The sequence below is a fragment of the Vollenhovia emeryi genome, unplaced genomic scaffold (assembly GCF_000949405.1).
Source record: "Vollenhovia emeryi isolate VEMERY1.0 unplaced genomic scaffold, V.emery_V1.0 DF939248.1, whole genome shotgun sequence".
NCBI lineage: Eukaryota > Metazoa > Arthropoda > Insecta > Hymenoptera > Formicidae > Vollenhovia > Vollenhovia emeryi.
The window spans coordinates 347,520-371,413 of NW_011967118.1; the positions used below are offsets into that span (position 1 = coordinate 347,520).

The window sequence follows — 23,894 nt, forward strand, 5'->3', positions numbered from 1 at the left end:
ATCCCACAATAAGCGTTGATGTGGGTATTACATAACACCCTGTATAAATGCCATGAGCCGAGCAAGACTAACTACAATAAGATTAAGAAAAGTTTATAAGTAGAAGTAAGCATACAAGTGTCGCAAGTATCCGCACACTATTCATCGGAGAAGGCTAGTGAGGTCTATTCTCTTTGTGTAACAAAATCACTCGTTTTACTTACAGTAGAGAAGTACGTCAAGTAATAAAAAAAAATGGAAATGATGCATTCAACGCAGGGATATAAAAATTGATACAAATTCATAAATCTTCAATGTGTTGTTTGTAGAGGCAACTCGAACCTTTGAAAAGTCAGCAAAAAACTGTTACTAATCAGGAGAGATCATTATTAACGAAATATAATCCATAGCGTTTTCTAGAGTATTTTTCTGTCCTCGACACTTCGCGATTTGACTGTTCGAAAATAAACGACAGGAAGCTTCGGACGTGCTTTCGTTTATTTTTGGCTGCACGCACGGTGTTTATCGTAAAGCCGGGCATAATTTGTCGCTTAAAAATGCGTCGGGTCAGGTTTCGCTTAACTGTTATCCACAAACGATATACCGTGCGAAACGTTTCATGCAAAAATACATTGAAGTTACACTAATTTTGTCGGTATGTACTGTCGGCGGATGCCTGCAAAATAATTGAAGATGAAAATAATTATACCGAATTACCGAAAGTAATTTTGCACCTAGGCAAAGGCATAGAATGCAAACGAGTGATCGAGTAGAGTTTAACGGAGTTAAATCAATTAAATCTGACGCGCACGTTAAATGGAATTAAATAATACACTTGGAACAACTCGTTCTTAAAAATTAGTGATTTAAAAGCCGTAAAGAATCAATCATTTCCGACATAATGTTCTTCTCGAGAGGGAAATCGCTGACCAAAATCTTGTAATCTTATTTTATCTTTGCCCCAGCAAGGCCTAAGGCCCAAACTAATGCCCAAAAAATGCCCAGTCATGCCGGAAGTCTACACCACAATGCCCTCAGCAGTTTTCCCCTCGGTTCTTCTGCACTATACTGAGGTCTTGAAAAGGTTGAACATAATTTATGGAATCTTGCGTTTTCTTGGATTTTGTTCGAGCTAACGTCGCTTTGAATTTGGGGAAGGTGGTTCTTGTTCACGAGAGCATTCCTGGGGACAAAGCGAAGAATGCGAGATTTTTTTTAGGACGAGTCGCACCACGTGTTGCGCAGCCGAGGATGCGCAGTCGTGAGGGAAGCATCTGCCGAAGCATATGCGTCGTTTCTTCTCCCCTCCTCGCACTCTTCATCACTTGTATGAACGCATTAGATTTATTCCGAAAGCTCCCAGTGCGGCTTGAGTTCTCGTGAAGTAAAGTTCAGTCGTCAAGTAACTTGCTAGAATGAATAAAAAATAGATTGGTGTGCGGTAACGTCAAGTAATATTTGAATAGTTGAATATTTTAACGCCGCCTTGATTAAATCAGTTAATTAAAAATATCGTCGGAGTATCGAGTGGCAGTATTGGTACAAACAAGTTCTCGCTGTGATAACTTTTCAAGGAACATTACGTTAAGGAAAAACGTTGATTCGACCATTTGTGGCTCGGCTGTTGCGTTTTATTTCTTTAGACAAATTTTATCTTCCTCGAAGAAATAAAATTTGAGTGATAATGTAAACCGACTTTCACACGATTTTTCACCTGTGAACGAAAGAGAGAAGGATCGAAACTCAGAAGGTGCCGGCCGCGAGTTTTAGTATCCCTCGAAGGTAACGCGAACGATCGAGGATGCCGAGGCCAAAGATGCCGAATCCGATCTTCAAGATCACGAAATTCCTGAAACAGAAAACGAAGGTAAAAGTCAGAGTTGAGGCGAGCGTATTCGCGTTTTTAAGCAACACTCGCTTTTCTACGCAATGCAAATGTCTCGAGTCGTAGAATTATCAGAAATGCCCATTTAGTAATCAGTTTATTTAGTGATCAGTTACATAATGTTTATGCATTAAAGATTCTGCTTGGGCCTGTCGAAAGATTTCAACCCAAGTCGAAACTGAAAATTAACGAAGAGATTTCCAAGTCGTGATTTCGCGATATGTTTCTTCGAATACAAAGACTCTCAAAATACACGATTATTCTGCGGACAATATAATAATAATTACTATTCTTATGGAATATCGTACATTTTATTTTACATGTACATTTTATTTTACGATATATCCTAGTCGTTTTGTTGTTGTTATTGATGTCCCTTTTATTTATCGTGAAACGGATACGCTTGCTAATCAACGTGGTAATTTATTGATCTGCGAACGTTGCACTCAGAGTTTGTCAAGATGAACAATTGTTTGCGTAGCACTTGACCGATCCGACGTTTACGACAGAAACAACTTTAACAATTCGCGTATATACACGAAAGCCGTACGTTAGCTTGCGATCTATTTCGCATAATTTGCACGTTAATGACTTGAGAAAAGCGGCGCTTTGCACGAAGCGTATTTAACAACCGGTCTTTGCTCGAGCCTAAGTTCACCTTTCACCGAACCAAAGAGACTGCCATTGCAAAATGCGCTGCTTGAAACTAGTTGGCTTTCAATTGTGGCAATATTATTCCACATTGATTGGTGATACGTTTTATCGATTATCACTCACGTAACGTAAGTTTAAAACTAGTAGTGTTTAGGCATGAAAGAGGTGAAAAGTTTCCCAAAAAAACAGAAATTCATATCTTGTCCTTCTTGGGACACATTCAAATAGCGTTGCTCGAGAAGTGAGCGCATTCGTGATTTCATATCTGAGAAGAAAATATCATAAATAATCAAACGTCTCCGTATGTATAGCATTGGCCAAAAGTATTTGCCACCCCCTTCCCCAAATTCTTAAAAGTGTAACTTCTTTTGACTCACACCAACTATTTTGTTGTTGTTGCGTATCGACAGGCAATAAATATTCCCATTTTCAGCAATTGGTATTGTTTGTTTAATCTGAATGTAACATAATTTAAAGTTATTTAAGTTTCACATAGGTGCTAATATTTTTGGCCAAGGCTGTATTTTTTTTTCTCTTGTATAATCCCTTTCGTACGAGAAAATACAAGAAAAATAAGAAGATTAAAAAAGTAAGGGAGAATAATTTTGAGATTAATCGTTTTTTACTATTGTAATCAACGAATAACGAGAAGTGGGCTTTGAGAATCAAAACGTACTTATTTGCGCGTGAATTAACTTCATGCAATACTTAATTAATAATCTATAATGAATTATAAGTCGTACATTTTGGCTCTGCTTTGAGCTGTTCTCAGCGCACGCGCGCGACTCGGTGATAGATAAATTACATAATATTTACATAATATTTAAATAATTTCACGTTCTCCGACGAGCGTGAGGTGAGTATGTAGAAATTTACTAAATTTTGTGGAGGTAATATTTGAAAAAAAATCTAATGTTCATGATGCAACAAATATTAATAAAGTAAAATTGAATTAAGTTGCAAAGAAAAATAAAATTCACTCATCACATAAAGATCAGAGAGCTCGAAATTGAAAACATAAATCTACCATAATTGACATTAAACACTGAAAGTAACGCAATTGTCAAATTGTTGTTGTAACGAAATCGCTTTAGCGATTTCAAATTGCGTGTTCTTATGTGGCACGAGTGGGGACGTAAACAATTTAAATACAACATATACGAATGAACCTACTTTATTTCCTTGGAAACAAAATTGATTTTCCTGGTTTGCCTGTAATAAATTCATTCTCGAAACTTTCCAGGCATAAATTGTACAATCGCAAATAACATCGGCGCTTATGCTATGAAAGACAAATGGAATCTGTGGAAAAGATTTATTCCAAGACATTAATCTCGACGTAATGATTAATATAGAATAATAGTAAGAATATATTTTGTGGTAGAAATGTTTATTAAGAATCGAATTTTTGGTCGATTTGTTTTAACAAAAACGTCGAAAGACATCAGTTATAATAATTACGAAACTAAGACGAGTATTCTGTTAATATTATTGTATATATCTCTATTAAAATAAATATGAACTTTACGGACCAATGCTGGCAAAGAGAAGTCGTCATAACCGAGTTGTCGACAAATCAAATTAGTTAAATGAATCAATAAATAGCCGTTTTCCCTTTGAAGCTCCGATAATATTATAACCGAGAGGCAAACCGCTGAGGGAATTGTTGTGTAGATTTCCGGCATAACTGGGCATTACAAGGCATTTTTGGGCATTAGTTTGGACATTAGGACCTGCTGGGGCATTATAAAGATAAAATAAGATAACAAGATAAAGTAATGCCCATTGGGCATTAGTAGGCATTGGTGTACATGATTTTACACCTTTCGATTATAACAAAGAAAAAAAATGTCATGAATTTTAGATTAGTGCTGATTCTTTATGTTTCCTAGAATTTTATGCAAAACTTGACAAATGATAAAGAAGCAACAAATAAATAGATTAACGCGTAAAATGTGCTCTCAAGAATAATTTTTATGAAAATTTCTATTAATTAGGACGAGTGTATTCCCAAATTCATATTTAATGTATTCTCTGCATAATAAACACGACGTTTTCATTCGAGTTTAGCGTGGTTATTTTAACTTCTCCTACTGTGTTAATTAACATTTTAACAATTGTCGTTGTAAATTGGCTTTTTCACATTTTTATCCGGCGATTTTTTTATTAATTGACTCGTGACCGCTGTTATCTACATAAATAAACTATTGCGTTTTAACATACGTTTGTTTTTCATCTGATATATACGCGCGTGTGTCGTGGATTTATTGCTGAATTTGCCGGGCTTTATTGCTGGATTTATCTTCTTCGGCGAATATTTATCAAAAATGATATTTCGTCTACAATATTAATCTCCGCTAAACATTTTTTACATGTATCTTGTCCATACATTTAATACCTTGTTCATAGAATATTGGAAAGTTTAATTAAATTCCAGCAAGAAACTACGATGAACATTATTACATCAGATAATAAATAATTATCACACAAAAGCTAGAGAGTTCGCAATTTAAATGTTTTATATTTACAGTTAAACATATTTCTAAGAAATATATATATTTTCTTGTAAACCCATAAGTTTTTCATTGATAATGATAAGGTGGAAAATAACGTAACGTAACGTAACGTTTGATTCGGCAGATATAAACTTGCGTAAAGATTTTCGGATTCTGATGTAATCTCGCATTTTATTTAAAGAAATAAAATGATGTAACCTGCACAAGTAGCCTTATAATAGTTAACCGCGTTGTGTAGCTTAGAAATGTTGCGGGGTAAAACAACACGTTTAATATGAAATGACATTGCGCTGACGTGCATTCAAGTCGCTCATTAACTTTCATATTTATTTCTCTCGGCGTTATAAAGGAAATCGTACATTTTCGCGATTGTCAATAACGATCGCAGTCACCCTTCGCGATCTTTCGGTAGCGGTTTCCTGGTCTCCTTGAATGCTAACATTCGCGGCTGGCTTTTAATGCCTTTTATGAACTCTCCGTATGCGGGATGATCAGGTTTCTACAGACGATTATTTCAGAGCATGCATCATGTATCTTATAATTGTTTCGGGAAGGAAACGAAATACTTACCGATTACTTCGATAAGATAATTAAATAATTTGCTATACCGGGATATCTCTCCGTCATTTCTTTTTTTTTTGTTTCATGTAAAACAGGTAATTCTCAGTTCAAGTGAGTGTGATTCACGTACTTAGATGAAATTGTTATACCCCGTATAATCAGACGATTAAACGAACCGATAAAACTACTAACGCGCTTAAACATATATATATATATTTTTTTTTTTAAGTATTTCGACATATTTTCTGTAGACTGACGTAATGCCGGCACTTGCGTAATATCTCGCAGTCAAAATTATAAAAGCGACGTCGTCACTTTTTGCGAAATTATATAATTGTGCTTAGCTACTTACGACATAAATGTCCTCTGTGCTCACGCATTATGTCCCGCAATAACACTCCTCGCGTAGCAAACTGCCAGGAAATTTCGATTAGCGGATCACGTTGTAGTCGGTTCGCAATTGAAGGCAATTTACGGCCGGCTTCGGGAGCCTTATTATCCCTCGTAACGGGTGATCTATATTTTCCGATGGTCGCTTCCGTCTAGCTTCGATCTTAATTAAAGTTCGATTAAAAAACAAATACACACGATCCGATCATTCTTTCGCTGGCGATCTCTGAATAGAGTTTACGTAATGCACGTGCGCTGTACGGTAGCCCGTGTTTCGCAAACAGTTTTACTCCATCTCAGTTTTTCTTTTTTTTTTACGGAAAATCTCGTTTTGTTCACCAAATAGATGCATACGCGACTGAACATCCTGTGCATAAACTCGCGTCGGCTAAAATCTTCATCAACTTGTGCGAGTTGGTGGCATTTAATGTTTTTTCCCCATCTCTGATTAATGATGGCTCGTCTCGCCTGGTACAAGACAATTTATTCATAAGATTAGCATATGTAAACGTGACCGGACACGATCGCGTCTTGTATCAGAGTAATCGGTATATGAATACATGGTTGCCGCGTACCCGTCCGGTATTCACTTTAATCCGACGATGATTTATTCTTAGCCTTAACAACATACACTTTAATCGCGGAAAATCTTCATTCGCGAAATAAAGGTATCGTGCGAGATAAGCGATCGCGCATGACGATTTATCAAAGTAATGCAATTTTTTGCCGAATCGCTAATCCAGGCCGAATAATGTCTCAGAGATGATAAAGCACTCTGTCTCGTATCTGCTGAAACTTTTTTTATCCGTTTCGTTACAAATTATCGGAAGGAAGCGGTGCTTCGCTCCTGTTACCTCCAGCTCGTCGGAATTTTCTTCGAATTTAAAACTGTTTGGCAGTAATGATTTCAACAATAATAGAGAGCTAATGCAATAATTGTTAGGCAATGACGATTTAACGAGGGGTAAACCGCTGAGACCATCGCCGTGTGAATGACAGATTTCAGACACTACTACATTGAGAAAAATGTCCAATTACATAATAAGAAACTGATATATCCGATGAAAAATATGATCGGTTTTTCGATCAAATTTCACCGGTAACTGCATTTCGTCGGATGGCATCCATAATTTAATCAGAAAACGTAATCGGAAAAATTAACCATCGGAAACACCATTTAATTGGTTTATCCGATGGAAATTTTTTTCAGTGTAGACTTTTTTGGGCATCAGCGAGTGTTATTTGGCCTTGTTGGGGTACTAAAGAATTTAAAAAGATAAAACACACAAGATAAAATAAGATGATAATATAAAGTAGTGCCCACTAGATATTAGTAGGCATTGGTGTACGTGATTTTGGTTTACCCCCTCTTGATTTAACTTGATGTCACCTTACTAGCTTTCACTGTTTTTATTTTTCACTTATAGTATATTTTTTCACAAATATACTACAAATCGTCATTTATCGTTAAATAAAAGTCAACTTTGGCATCTGTTTAAAAATCTTACGTTATCATATATTGACAACCCTGTGCTGGATTATTTGCTTACTAGATAGTCTTCCTTATTTTGTCCTTGTATAAAAAAGAATTGCTTGAGCCTCGCGGGATAAGTACACGGAAATCCATCCGAAATCTCATAACGGCACGCGGAAGCGCGTTATTACGAGCGTCATTAAAGGCAGTTTGGGCCGAACGAATGACACCGGTGGCGTCTCTCCTTCTCCGCGTGGTTCGTTAACACGGCCCGTCGCTATCAGAGTCGCATCAGGACGGCTAGGAGATCGAAGGACGATCGCGCGCGAGAATAATGCGCTCGAGGCCAACGCGAACATTCGGCGGGAATTTATGTGTACTTGACATTAAGCGGGAAGAAGGGAGACCGGAAACTGATCCCCCATGAAAGGTTTTTTTTCCTTCTTTTCGCGCGGTTTCTCACGCAATGGTCACTGAAAGAAATCGGACCGTGTGCCTCCGGCATCGCTCAGTCTCGATCGATTCGTCCTGCCGATCGCACGAATCTCGCAACTGCCGCGTGATTCTTTACGCGTCACGGAAAATTGGCGTGAGGAGTTGCACATCTCGGTCCAGTCTGTAACTGAATCGGAAAATTTTGTAGCCCTTTGACCTCAGCCCCGTGGGGACGGGGACCGTGGAATTATCTTAATCGATAGCGGTATCGGGACAGAAAACGAGAGCGTGATTTGAAATCGCAGTTTCAAGTTATTGATAAACATCGGAAATATTTTAATCGGCAATATCCAATAGTTCGAGGTTTAAACGACGATAACGTACGTCCAGCCTTTGTCGCGCCGATAATGACTGTCGATCCGTGTCCCATTCTGAATTATGTCTTTCAGCATTCGTCGAGAATGCTTACGGTGAGTCTTATTATTTTATTAATCAACCTAATTCCTTATAATAACAGTCTTCTTACTTACCATATACTTACCATATACTAATTTATGTGAAGACATAGGATACTTTTAATACGCTTTATACAGCATTGGAACATATGTAGCTGTGTATTAAGAAAATGCATTAAGAAATATCGTATATTATTTATGCAATAAGTTTTGAAACTTAAATTAATGGAAATTTCTGTAAGGTCGAACGCATCATCAATTGTTAGTCATTGAAAACCTTCGTGTTTCCACGATTGTAATTTCTAAATAATAAAAGAGAAAAGTCCTCTATTATTGGACAGGATTCTATCAGTAGATTTTCAACGTCCAAATTCAATTACAAATCTTTTCTCGCGACGATTACACGATCTAACAATCAATGTTCCACTAAACAGATTTCACTCCAAGGGCTATAATTTCATGGTGGAACCAACAAATAATGATTATTATTAATTTAGCAGAAACTTCCCTCTATAAATTATTTTATTTGCGTAGACATAAGCCAGCTCGGTCAGGTAATTGGTGAAAATAATCGCGCTATCGTAATTTTTTGTTGCTGCTGTCAAACAAAAGTGTTCTTTTAATCGAACTCAATTAAACATTTACCCATTAGTATAGACGCCTAACCTAAGGAGATTTAAATCGCGTGGTTTTCAAACAACTTTTCAACGCATTTCCTTCGAGTTAAAAGTGGCTACTGTGAGTGTGCAATTATTCTCACGTGTCCGCAAACTCACTTAGATGTCATTCTTCGCGTCTCCTTAACAAGTAAATCACAACGAAGCACAGCTTGTTTATTGCAAGACAGGATCTTAAAAAGCAAGGCAGTCTAACAAAAAAAAATTTGACTGTTACTTGAATTTTTGCTTTATACAGCAGTAAATTATTATAGAAACAAGATATAAATGCTCTTAGACAACAGTATGTGTGTCATTTTTGTAGGTAAGATTTGTAAAATGGTCAATTCGTATTTTTCTGCAGTAGCCAATCCAATAGTAAGATTGACTCACTTAACGCCTGACTAATACGCTTTTCACGGTCGTTAACCTGTCAGAGGAATGTGTTCTTCCGTGTTCTATTTTCATATCTGGCTTGCACGTATCTGAAAAGAAGCGTTAAGGATGGTCTCTTGTAACCTATTTTTTTATACGAGCACGTGAAATTCTCGCCTGTTGTGGCGCACCACGTGGAGTGTCTCCATTGTTTTTACCCCGCTATTGTTAATGAAAAAAAAAACTCGGAACGAAAATAAAAAGATTCTCTATCGAATTTTTATTAATACCAGCTATTAACATCTAAAATATAAAACATCTTTACAAAAATTGTTTAAAACAACTCAATTAAACTTTCATGTTAGATTTGTCTCGATTTCGTATTGCGTATATAATTTTCCCAAAAAGATTTGATTCTTGATTTAGCCAAGAGTTTTGTTGAGCGATTAATGTATCTTTGGTGCATTGTGTACATGAGTTTTTTTTCACGAAATTCTTTTAATCTACTCTTCTTATCTTGCGATAACCTCCACGCGGAGAGATCAATCATTTCTGTATTTCTCAGATTTCACAGATCACGCACGTGACCACCGTCTCAATGGTGTTGTTGTTGCATCGCTCGACGTAATAATCGCAGACGAGTGTCGCGGAGCGTATTAACATACAAGTTGTAGGATGTGACAAGGACGCGTGATGTGTCACTCTTTTTATACCTCTATAAAAACTATTTATACAAAATAATCTCAAACTATAATACTATAAGTATTAGTAACGCAAATTGCAAAAAAAACTAGTTATTTTCTCGTTTGAAAAGTCGCCCTGATTTTTTTACATATGACTCATAAGAAATTATTCTTTTACGTATTTGAATTATATTGAAATCGCCGAGATAAGGATTTTATTATCATCACTTCACCAATATCGAGTTTAAGCAACGCAAAGATCGCGGCACAATTTGTCATCGATGCCCAGAAAATTTACCTGTTATGCAGATATTGTAACTTCTGTCGCATTAAACTCAAATTTCGGTACAGAAATCGATAAATTCGTATTAAATCTTCATTGGCGAATATATACTATTAATCCAATTTGATATCGATTAAATAGAACATCAGTGGAATCTTCGTCGATGATTTCAATGTAATTCTTCAATTAATTCGGCAAATTTTTATTTTGTTTGCTTATTAATTTAATTATTTTAATATTTTGATTTAGGAGTATTCTTAAAATCCGCAATATTTTGTTAGCTTTTTAGGCTATGGATATAAAAGTACTTGCTAAAGATGTTAATTGAATTAGAATATAATGTTTTGAATATGAATTATAAAAATCAATATATCAAAATGGGGGATTTGAATCCCCATAAAATAGGTGACTATTTGTCACGTGATACTTTTTATCTCCATACAAGTGATAGTTGGGAAATTGTTTATAACGATCGCTATTGTTCTCCCGGTTAATTTATTAAAAAGCCGATAATTGCATTGGCTAACGAGCTGTTTGTGCGGAACATCTGGTATAGCGTGTCGCTATCAAATTGAAATTAACGCGATGCATTCAGTGAAGTGGTCGATAATGATAATGAGCTTTGAAAAACTTGGTAGTGAAGAACTGATTGACCGGCAGTGACGACATTTTTATATCCGTCCGTGTGAGAGACGAATGTCAAAAGTACGATAGGCTCGCAATCCCGCATGTCGCGATAATGCAATCTTTATGTATAAATAAACGCTTGCCCGCTCTTCCCGCGTGTAGGAATATGAAGAAACAAATGTGGGGTCCATGATATCAAGTTCTGGATCTTCTTTCCCTTCTGTAAGCCGAGGAGAGAATCAGTGAATTGTGTAGTCGTTAACTTATATCTGTTTGCATACTTTTATGCTTTAAATTTTATTTATTATTACCGATGTTCGGTGCCTTTAAAAAATTTTAGCGAAGATTACAATAATGCCGTGTGGATGAAAGGTATTAAAATTAATTTGACGTAGACACTTCTGGCACTCACTTTATTGCTAGTGATGTTACTATCAATTATAGTGTAGTGAATATTTACGCTAATATATTTGTATTTTAATATAAACTTAGTAAATAGTAAAAATTCAACGAGGAAAAGGTATAAATATGCTCACAAATGGCTTGTTCAGCTCTTTATATCTGTGATTCTTGTTGATCTTTCTTTTCGTCAAACATCTTAAATGTTAGAATAACATTATCTGAAGAAGTCAGGGCAGCTGCCTTCCATAACAAACATTCGTATGAAAGCTAAAATTCTTCCAATCGCGAGATCAAAGGTTATCGGGATTTTTTTGCGGTTTTTTTTTGCGCAAAGAAGACAGGTTTGTTTGATAACGATTGATAATGTTGAAAACAGTAACAAGCAGACGGCATCTTTGGAGTAAAATTTTTCCGTAGTCAATTGTAACATACATAACAGAAACACACGTAATAAGAGATAATCGAAGTATAATTCGAAATATCATCGCATCGTTCTTGTTACATTTATAATATAATCTATTATATTCTCTTTTTTTATTACCCAATTGTTTGTGAGTTTCAGCAAAATGATATGCTAGCTTTACACACACACTACTTGTACGCAAAAGGGTTGAATAAATGACGACTTAATTTTAGAAATAACCGATGATTTAATCCATGTTCTTTTAACGCCATTAGGACTTTCTTTGAAAATTCAAATACTCGGTAAAAATATGTAACGCTAAAATGTAATAGTGAATCTTCCCCGCGAGTCATCTCGAAATCTATTAAAAGGTAGATAAAGACCACGTATAAAACCATTACAGCGAGGAAAGAAAGTTAAATTAATTTCAAACGCTATATACCGTCAGTCGAGAAATGAATAAAATCGAACAAGATGTGTTTTCATAAATGACGCATGTCTGTAAATAGTACGTGCGACAGATTTTCATCCAAATGTAAAAGAATGCAAAAGTACATACGTCCAGACCTCTCTCATTCACGCTTTGTGTGTCATCCGCAGTGTAAACATGATATAATCATTAACGTTTTATTTCCCTCACTCACGTCTGCAATCTGTATTAAACAATATCTATAACAGTTGTCAGATGCATATTTTGTTGTCACATACAGCGACACACAATCGATACAAAGATTACTAGGAACGATGTTACCAAGTTGCAATGATGCGTGCCGTGTACAGAACAGTGCGTGGAAACTGTTATCGAATTTATCGCTGTCAGGTGCGCGAACTTGCGTCGTCACTCTATTATTTAGATCGATCGGTGATGGAACCGTCCAATAATTTAGCGCGCGATAACACCGTGTCGCATGTTAACAATGCGTTGCCTACGGATCAGCAATTTGCTTTCCTACCCTACGAGACATAATGTTTTACGCGATTTTATGACGATTAGCAATACGTATTCAGCACTTTGTAATTTTTATTACATTCTTCTCGAAAATTTTTTACACGATTGACCGTTTTGTTATCCCTTTTAACTTGCTCCTGCTAATAAAAATTCCATAAAGCGAAAGAAGTGTTGTAGTATTGTAAATGTAATTACGTTCCAATATAACAGGAGGCTCGTCAGGACAAAATAAAACACTAATTAAATTCATTATAAAAACGTTAACTCGCTCGCTCTCAAATAAAAAATTATTTTTATATTTAGTTTCAATAATTTTAAAATTATTGAATAAATAGTCATCGTTCTTTTTATTTGCACTCTTATTAATTCAGGAATTATTGCATTGTTTCGAGCTTCAGTTATTATTCACTTAAACCTATTATAATTTCTATCTATTTGACATCGATATTCTGCCCATCATTTTATGCACCGACTTGCGGGTTCAATGCGATACAATCGATGCGGCGTTCAGTCGCTCCGATACGATTTTATTCCAAGGCCGTCCGTTTCCGTTAGCTTCTATTTGGATTCTATCATTACAATTGGATTCTATCATATATTATAAATGTATATACACAATATATTTATAATGTATATATACCTCGGGGGCTCTGTATGGATGTGCATCGCGTGGCATTTGCATTCGAGCGCGCGCGTATTGCATTATCATGCGTGGCGCGAAGCTAAGCGACTCCGTGTGACGGCGGGCGTCGAACAAAAGTAATTTAATATTGGCACACATTTCACGGTGGCCTCCCACGTTAATAATTATCCGGCAATTGACTTGAATAAACGCAACACCCACTGCGGTTACGTGAGGTCGTATTAACGGAGTACAACACGACACTTGGATGTGGTAGTGCCCTAAATGTGCTTAGATTTAGTCAAACCGAGGAGGTCAGAAACCAAAGGGACGTCAATTAATTTTTCATATTAGCAGCACTTATTTTCACGGTCAAATTTCACGAGGAAACCTGACAATTCTGCATAGAATTCTTTGAAGCTCCGCGAAATTTGGAGTCACGCAGGATAAAAGTGAAATATTTATTGAAGGTAATTCTTGACTTATCAAAGTAATAATTTATTTATTATAATATTACGAAATTATATATATTATAATTTTATACATGTCTATCTGTTATATAATAAGACATGACAGTCGTATCCATTATATTTGCTGAAAAGAGGCATGTTACGTTTGTCCAATATTACGACTCGATATTACGATCAACCGTTACTTCAATATCTTGCCTGGTTCCGATTCAATATCTGTCTTCATCTTCTGAGATACACTAAAGTTTTTTATCCAGCATATCCAGAGTAGACATCACATGCATGCTGCAAGATAGTTTCTGTGTTTAATGAACATTAGGAGAGTTTCATACGTGTCCTCAAATATCAACGACTGTGCCGTCCACACATACCAATAGAGCACCGTTTAGAACATTATTCACATCCATTTATGTCGCGATCATCTTTTCATGGGATCGTTGTTGGTAGAGACGACTTTACTTCTTACCTCCTCGATTAGAATTCGCGATATACGTATCACTGTCGAGGAATACGTCTGGAGGGTATGTTATTAAATGATATTTCGCCTCATTCGCAGGTACTGTCTATGAGCGAGGAGTTCAGGCGAGCTCTTTACGCGAACAGTGCCATTTCTTTGGACAACGACGTCATTGTGCCCGACCTCATCGGCACGACGGAAATACTCAGCGACGAGCACAGGGAAGAGCTCTGCCGTCATCTGCCCGCGAGAGCGGAGGGCTACCAGTGGACTCTCGTCTTCAGCACAAGCCAGCATGGCTTCAGTCTCAACAGCATGTACCGAAAAATGGCCAAGATCGAGAGCCCGATCTTATTAGTCATCGAGGACACGGAGGGCAATGTGAGTTCCCTGTCGTAAATCAAATTGTTGATTGGCCAATCGGTTCTAATCTGATCCAAGAATGTGACTCTCGAAAATAAATCTTGTAACTAATACAACGGTCACATCTGTGATTGCATTTTCACGTTATATTACGAGCATATTATTGTATTAGATCATACGTAGATCATTTTACGCGTGACACATGTCAAAAAGGTAGCTCTAAAAATATACAGTATCATATTCAAAATATAATTATTTGTTAGAAGATTGTACGTCATCAAACTAATTGATTTCTTGTGTGCGCATGCGTGCGTGCACCCACACACGTACATGCAAACGAAAAGATTAACTAATTATAAGTAAAAGACATTCAGTCTCTAGTAAAATTTCGAGGTTGGCTGACCCGATTAATCCGAAGTAGAAAGTTTCATGATTATCATAATTAGTCTGGGCGAGGGATTAACATGGATTTTCATAAAGTTGTGTTCGCCTACTTCGTGAATGTCCTGCATCCGTGCAAACTGGTTTATCGCCAACTCCATTCGGACCATTTGTTCAGAGAGCTTGGAATAAGTGCACAAACATGAAATAATCCTTCTGTCGGTTTTACCATGTGCATATGTCGCAGCCTTCGTAAATTACTTGTTTCTGTTACAGGTGTTTGGTGCACTGACCTCGTGCTCTCTGCACGTGAGCGATCACTTTTACGGTACCGGCGAGTCCCTGCTCTTCAGGTTTTCGCCGAGGTTCCAGTGTTTCAACTGGACTGGGGACAACCTGTACTTCATCAAGGGCAACAACGAGAGCTTAGCAATTGGTGCTGGAGAGTAAGTTTCTCTCGTTTTTTCAAGTACCACTGTTGTTTTGCAGTTGGATGAGAGCTTTACATAAATAATCTTGTTTTAGTGGCAAGTTTGGGCTCTGGTTGGACGGTGATCTGTATCAGGGCCGGACCCAATCCTGTAGCACATACGGCAACGAGCCGTTGGCACCGCGCGAAGATTTCGTTGTTAAAACATTGGAATGCTGGGCATTCATATAGGACACGGCCTCATATCCCCAGCCCGCCACTCCTTCGCCATCATCGCAGCCTAATTTAACCTGAACTTGTGAGCCTCAGGAAGGTTTCGCCGCCAGGAGATTAGAGGAAGACTAACGATTCCAAGGACATTGTCGAAGACGTTGAGTCATTAATGTCACGACGCCGATTAATTTGATTGCCATTTGGGAAAATCTCGCCCGGTGTTAGACAGGATGATTCTCTGAGGAGAAAAGAATCGTCAATGTTCACACGAAGAGACAACGATGGCATTGCCTGAAGAAAATGGTGAAATCGACGAGACGCAGCCTCGAAAGGGATGCGAACGTTTGTAAAAGAGACTGTCATGGCCCGAAATTATGCGATCACAGCGTGTGCTATAACATGCGTATCGCGTAGCTATTGTTTATTGTTAATTGCCCCCGACTCCCTTGTCTTTTTTTAAGTTGGTATATTTATTTTATTTTTTTTTATATTTTGTTGAATAAGTCGTTGTTGCGAATTGTATGTCGATCGTGAATTTAATTTGCGGTTATTTGTGACCGAGAGTCGAAGAATTATGATTGCATTGTATGATAATCGTTACTTCGAACTAGTCGTGAGTTTACACATTTAACATCAATATAAAGATAATTATGAAAATAACGATGATGATGTAATGATGATGATGATAATGATGATAATGATGATAAATGCAGATGATTATAATGATGATGGTGATGAAAGAATGAAAGTGTGAATGATTGGAAATGACATGGATGGCAAATGCGAGGCGAGATACATAACGTTTGAAGGAAAACAATTTACAAATTCAATACGATGAAGATGCTAAAACTAACAGTTTGTTGATGTGTAGATAATGTAGATAGTAAATGTAAATATATATATATATACATATACATATATACTTTGATCGTGTTGCAATGATTGATTTTGACGGTACAAGTAGAGAGAACTCTTTGCGGAACGCTGTGTAACTCGTCATGTATAATGCAGATGTTTATTGAACCAAGAAACGTAAGCGACACGCATATACATATTACATGCATACACATGAGGATTGATACACAGATAACGGGAAGCGTGCTCTCGCGTAACCGAATATAACAATCCATGATCTGAGAAAAAAAAGTAGTTTTAGAGAAAGAGATACCTCGAGCTGATCTTACAATTAGGAGAGGAAAGAGAAGTCGAATGAGAGAAGTCAATGATGTGTGGATTGACTTGAGTCAGAGTGTATTCGCGAATCTTGTCGTCAGTAAATTAGTAAATGTGCTTTGGAGTCACAAGTGACCACAACGAACACACATGCCTGTGCCTGCTTCGCTCTCTTTGTCTCCCTCCGCCAAGTGTACTCGCGATATGAAGCAAGTATATCTCGTGCGTGAATCCATCTTCCTACCGGCATACGAATTCCCTGACATGCAAACGATCACTCTAGATGGCACATTGGACGAAGAATCATCGCGTTCTGTAACTCGCGTTACGATGCTCTTTTAGACCTAGTCCAACTTTGTATGATCGATTATACACACAATCACACACTGTTCGAGCTTATAATCTCTACGAGCGTCGCCAGGTTAAAACCGAGCGTGTGTGTACTCGCTCACCCATCTCTACTTGGCGCACCTCGTCTATTTGCATGGGAGAGTGAAGAAATCGAAATCTTGTATGCGCGTGACCGATTCTTAAGCGCATGAGACGAGAAAATGCGAAGAAGCGTTTTACCAGCTGATACGGTATGGCGCGAGATCGGACGAACTTTTCTAACACATATAATTACGAACATTATGACTGACATTGCAACAACTGACTACAAACATTGCAACCGTTTGAGAAGACCCACTGCGGCGCGCGTTGCTGGCCCACAACTTTGAACGAATCACACATTTTATACCACGTAGACCTAACGACGACACCACCGTATATCTTCCTCCTTCTCCCCATAATCACTCTAGATACAATTTCTATTCCACGACCATTTCTATATGTGATTACGGATCCTTGTAATCTTAACGAAGGCGTTTCTCTGCCGGTCAGTTGCCGATCAGCAGGGCCGCGTACGACGACCAAGAGTGCTTATTATAGTAACGACAACACAACTCACGCGAGCACAATAAAACAAACGCAGAAAACTTTTGATCTACCTTTACCTGTTTACCTCTTTCTCACACGTGACACACGATCCCTTTCTGCCGATGTACACCGTCGGAGAACGTTCGAAAGACTGAACGGTCGATCCAAGATATCCCAAGAGAAGAATGAGACCCAAGTGTTCGCGCACTGGTTACAAGACGCACTCAAAACAAAATGAAAGAAAAGAAGAAAACGCGTGATCAAAGCCGCTGACTGGGCAGAATGCAGTGTGACACTTAATGAGAATTTGTAACTGACACAGTTCCAATGAGTTTAATTTTCCACATGATGCGGAATGGATGTAGACGTGATATAGACGTTAAAAGATAGACCTTACTAAACCTCATGGACTCATCACGAGTGAGCATAGAGTCAATTTTCGCGTGCATGTAGCGAAATCCTAATCTATCGGGATTGTTTCTCGATCCCACGATGTCGACGAAGCACAAACAAAGTATCAAGTCAACATGCAGCACTATCGGGCTTTACTAGGGTAGCAGTCTCGAATTTGTACACTCAATGCGACACAACACGTACGAATAGAGTTGCTTAGAGCGTAAATTAGATACTAGGCGTAATCATGTGATATTAAGTGGAAAACAGAAAAAAAAAGAGTTGTGCTCCTAGACGATTTATCGAGTCGCTTCGATGGTACCACATGGTTGAATACGTCATGTACACTACGCTACACATACATACACACACACAAACGAAACACCCCTCGAGATGGAGATCTTTTCGCTTCCTGATACGCGAAGCGTGCGTGTGTTACTCGAGGGATAGACGGATTTGAAATCCGCGGTCAGGGATAAGGTCCTGAGCAGAATAGCTGTTTTGTAATCTTAAGACACAAGACAGTTATTGTGCGTTATTTTAAGACAAAGACTTAAAGCATAAAACATTGTCTCAAGAGTACAAGACAACCATTCTGCTCAGGCTCTAATAGCATCGTGTGCGAAAAAGAGCGAAGTACGCGCATCCGACAGCAGGTGACGATAATGATAAGCCAAATGAAGAGAAAACAACTACTCATGATCCTCGCCTTAATGTGAAAAAAATCAAGATGTCAATGTGCACTGTAACAAAAATAAAATATTAACTATTTCTGGGAAACGAGCTTTCTGTCGAATCTTCACTTTTCTTCGTTTTGTTATTCGCACGTCTTACACATATAAATAAAATGTTAATACCATTTGTTGGCCGGGTCCGAAGCCGTCAGGGCTCATAACAATCTCACTGCTGAGTTCCGCGGACGGTTCGAACAATTAATGATGGGCGCCAATTAATTTTTACAAAATTAGTAAACGATTACATACAACGTTTGGAACGATAACTGGATTAGAAAGATTAATGAAAAAAGGGGGGGGGTTCATTGGAGGAACTCGGAAGTGTTGTAGACTCTATCGTATCTGAAGTTTGAATAAATGGCTTCGAAATTACCTCGGGCAGAACACTTAATTTTATTTCCTTTGCGTACAGTTGAATCAGGAACCCGCTCGACAAATTTTCAAGGCAATTTCGGTAACGGTTTAGAATAGGAGGTGTTCAACTTCTCAGGGGCTGACTCTGGGTCCGCTTTCTCACCGGGATACGCTCAATCTCACGGCTTTCCCAAGAGTGCCGTTGCCGAATTTCCTCGGTCCAACGGCCGTCAGCAGCGGGTCAGTTTGGGGCCGTAGCGGTGGTCCGCGCGTACGTAAACGGTGGTGGTGGCACTCCATCCCCCGAGATTAAAGTCTCGATCTCCGGTCGTTTTCGGCGGCGGTCAATTTGCTGACTTTACATTTTCGCTCGTCAGGGAGGGATTCCTGTTATTCACTCCCTATTCATGTGGTTGCTGGCCAATTCCCGCTAATTGCTCTTTGTTAATTACTAAGTTAAACTGCGTGGTTCCTGCTTCGCCAGGTTAATATTATTAACAATAAATTCGACGTTTACGTATGTTCTTACAATTATAGTTATTTTGATTTTTCGCGGGAACTCCCGACGAGTCGGATCGAGTCGACGACTCGACGTTGAGGGGAAAAGATATTAATTTTATAGACTATCACAACATACATACAAGGCGTGTCAGAATAATCGGTGTAATCATTCTGAATCACCCTGTTCGCATACATATTGTATTATTTATACATATATAACTTTAATTTGGTAATAAGAAAATATTAAAATAGAAAAGTACTACTTTATAATTATATTATTTATTTATAAACATCAATACAATGTTTGCAGTTTAAATATAGACATTTCGTAATAGAATTAAAGTTAATATAACCAATAACTATCTATGCGACAGAAACAATAACAATAGCAATAAAAAGTATAAGTATCACTATCCAGTACCCACAGGTGCGATCTTTGGAATGGATATTACGAACTTGTTGAGTCTTGTTGATCAAAGATTCATCAGTCCTGTCCATGTGATCAGCCAGATCATCAATTACTTCTATATTACAATATAACGAAATTTAAAGAACACTTTTCACATCATATTGTCACGAGCTTAAAATCTCTCATATTACTCACCGTTTTGATGATCCACTTCACTGCTAATAGTTTGTCCAATTTCTTTTTGGCGAGTTATCACTTTACACAACTCCTCCAAGCCTCTGTCTTGTTCTAGAAAACATTAGGACAATGCAAACCATGTACATATTGTACAGTTGTTAAGATTTTCTCTAAGCATCATTGTTACCTATCAATACTCGCTCTTGATGACTCATAAGATCATTGACGGTTACTTGCACGTCCAACGGTTTGTCGTCGTCGTCGTCAGCAGCCCAAGAAGTTGTTCCACCGTCAGCGAAAGCCGTCGAGCCTGCCTTTAATAAATTCGCGCGCGATGATACATAATCATTTGTACGTGGCTCGTACAACTTTAGCAACTGAATATCCTTGCTTTGTAGTTGCTCCACTTGTCTTGTCCTACGTTCTGCCTCCTCAAACGTTCTGCCATACAAATTTTCAGGAAACTTATTATTTTAAAGTTACTACCTCAAAGTCTAAATTCTCGTGCTAAGAAATTAATATGTATACAGATAAAATATTGTACATTGTTTTCAATTTAGAAGCCTCTTCCACTTTGCATTTCAATTGTTGAACTTCTCGGGTGTACTGCTTCATACGCAATCTTATGTTGGCTGACAAGCTAGCGTAAACTTTCGAGGTCTTCGGTTCTCCATCGCGCATAGTGAGCTGCTCCATAATTTCACGGAACAGCTTCTCGCACGCGTCATATTCCGTGAGCCTAATCACACATACGCAATAGATTACTGGATACGTGAACAAATTGTAAATACAATTATAAATATATATTACATAAATAAATTTATATATTTACCAAGGATCGATTCCCTCGATGTTAACAAGTGCCATTTTCGTGTTTGTCGAAACAAATATATCTATAAGCACTCCAAGTGATACAACGGTACGACAAACGTGTATTTCAACATTGTTATGGGAAACATTAATTTCTTTACAATTGGGAGATGTATAACTATATCGTGTTTGAAAAATCACAATCTGTTGAAATAACGATGACAGTTTCTATATCATATGATAATAATACAACACAGTTAAATAAAGCAGTTACGCGATGCAGTAACTTGATGATTGCTTTGACATGAAGATAACCTCAAATTCATATGTCAGAATCACAGTAGTTGCAAAATATAAATCGTAGTGTCAAGCTGTACGTAAAAGATGGCGGCAGCAGCTATAATTTTATAGAGGTGTGGGTTATTTCTATGCGCGTTCACTGCTAGAGTGGATGTTTGAATATATATTTATTATTTAAATCGCGTAGCTTAAATCTAGGACTACAAGTAGCGTATTGCTAGACTCGCGTCTGGAATCGCAGAGAGGTAATATTCTTATTATTAGTTCGTCAGCCAGTCAGTAGGGGCGTGACGGTCTATCGACCACCGAAGTCACGGAGTCTGGGGCCCGATTTTTGAATTCATTCGAAGAAGAAACGTATACGAAAATTCTGCTCTGACAGAAAAGTTGAAAGTCGATTGGTTAAAGCCATGCGAATAGCCAATCAACTTGCAACTTTTCTCCTTCGAAATTCAAGAATCGAGCCCCTGGCCACAATTTCAGCGAGAGAGTGGTCGGTATTCATAGTCCGTTCTTAGAGCGGTCACGCCGCGGCGTTTTATTTGATACCGTTTCAAGAGACTGTTTTGCGCGCCATTACGTCCATTTTTACTTTTGGAACTATTGTAAAGTAAATTATGAGTAAAATAAAATAAATAACAAATACGATAAAACCAAATTGTAAAGAAAAGAGGATCGCCGATCGAAATCGGCGGGGCTGGTGGAGGGACTCTACAAGTTCATCTGTTTTTATTGACTACAAAAATCCCTTTCTAAAAAGGATCGATGTTACCAGCGCGATTGTCGTTAATATCGAACAGTTGAGGCCTCTTTTCCGCGGTGTCGATTGGTCTTCTCGAAGCGCGGTGTGCTTCACTCCTCTTTTAGATTTATAGTAAATGAAGATTTGCAATTTAGAAATATACATTTGTATACACCAACTATTGAGGTAAAATCTCTAATCCTAGTAATTAGAATTTAAGTAACAACGATTTCTGTTTCGAAATATTTTCTTGATTGAACAGAATTAATCGTTAATTTAATCAATACCAATAAGTTATCGGAATAATACGCAAAACGTAGCAACAGTCACGGAACAAAGTAATGTACAATAAAATATTAAGTACGGAATTTTCCATTGTGTAGGCAGGCCACAACGGATTCTCAACGTTTTTTTTTGTTGTTTTTCACTTGGCGCGATATCGTACGACGATTAAGCGGGCCAACGAATTCTCAACGTTTTTTTTTGTTTTTCACTCGGCGCGGTGACGTACGATGTTTTTGCGTGCCATCGTGTACACCTGAAGGTCGCCGCGTTCTCACTCGCTCGCCGAACGTCGTGCCGGCAGGCAGCGGCGAGAGTCGCTCCGTGCGCGTGAATTACTTTCGCTTATTACTTTTGCGTTATCGGTTTCCAAGACTCGATCGCGATGAATGCGGGGATAAAACGCTATTGATTTGGACACCTTTATCAGTAACAAGTAACGTCCCTCGATTAATTATCAAGTTTCTACAACTTGTAATGAGAAACGATTTACAAGTTGTGGCGACGGCTCTTTATCAACGTGTCTCTTTATCAACTCATCGAAAAATATGAATGTAAACCGTGGTACTTTGTCTATTGGCCGAGGTGTTTACGGCGCCGTACGCAGGATCATTCACGCGGCGATCGTCGAATTGATCGGTTGTGCCCGCGCCGCTTTGGATATCGTATTACTCTTTCTGCGCGGGAAGAAACCGCGATCGCTCTCTGTGAATAATCAATGATCGATATCATCGTGCGATCGTTGAATTCCCGCGATTTGTGTCAGTGATTTGTGCGCGATATCAGCGCGACAATATCACAATTCGTAGTGGCAATTGGACTCAGTGACAATCTGACTCAGTGAAAACCGAAGAAGTGGCATTAGGATACAGTGACAATGATAAGTGACTTTGCAAACGGAAGTGTAACTTCGGACTCAGTGATAATCGGTCACAGTGAAAACCGAAGAAGTGGCATTTGGATACAGTGACAGTGATAAGTGACTTTACAAACTGAAGTGAAAATTCGCGAGTGTGTCGAAGGACAGCTGAGACAGCGACACCTGAGAGGAGGACACCTGAGTGCAGGAGGAGATTTGCAGAATCTATCCATTGCAGAATCAACGCAGATACAACTCCGCCGCTGCGCATCGTGTCGGTGAGTAAAGTTTTTTATTAAAGTAACGGAATCTACATTTTTAGATCGTAGATTGTAGATTTATACATTTCGTAGATCCGTTACGTTAAAATGGACAAGTTACAAATAATTTCGCGTTTTATTTAATATATTTAATTCATCGAAGAGAAGTGATTTCATAGAGCTCTTCAAATCAGAGTATGTTGAGCTCATTTTTCATATTGAAAATGGTTGAATTACATCATAGAAATTACGCGAAATATGATCGATGTATTCGTCGAGCTCTCTTGTAGCCTATCCATTTTCATTGATGTATAAAGTA

General features: G+C 38.0%; 2 protein-coding genes across 2 annotated transcripts in view; one reads left to right on the forward strand and one right to left on the reverse strand.

The window, feature by feature from the left end:
* Positions 1-18,927, forward strand: part of LOC105559952 (oxidation resistance protein 1) — a 159,523-nt gene extending 140,596 nt beyond the window's left edge. Inside the window, exons 15-17 of the mRNA XM_012008626.1 lie at positions 14,376-14,657; positions 15,297-15,466; positions 15,546-18,927. Coding sequence (XP_011864016.1) covers positions 14,376-14,657; positions 15,297-15,466; positions 15,546-15,681 — 588 coding nt within the window. The 3' untranslated portion in view covers positions 15,682-18,927. The remainder of the gene's footprint in view (positions 1-14,375; positions 14,658-15,296; positions 15,467-15,545) is intronic.
* Positions 18,928-19,996: 1,069 nt separating this feature from the next.
* Positions 19,997-21,657, reverse strand: LOC105559948 (syntaxin-8). Its single transcript, XM_012008622.1, has 5 exons — positions 21,155-21,657; positions 20,867-21,061; positions 20,510-20,763; positions 20,341-20,433; positions 19,997-20,260 (listed from the first exon to the last, which is right to left on the reverse strand). The coding sequence occupies exons 1-5, from the start codon at positions 21,187-21,189 to the stop codon at positions 20,100-20,102; spliced, it is 738 nt and encodes a 245-aa protein (XP_011864012.1). The 5' UTR covers positions 21,190-21,657; the 3' UTR covers positions 19,997-20,099.
* Between the last annotated feature and the right edge of the window lie 2,237 nt (positions 21,658-23,894).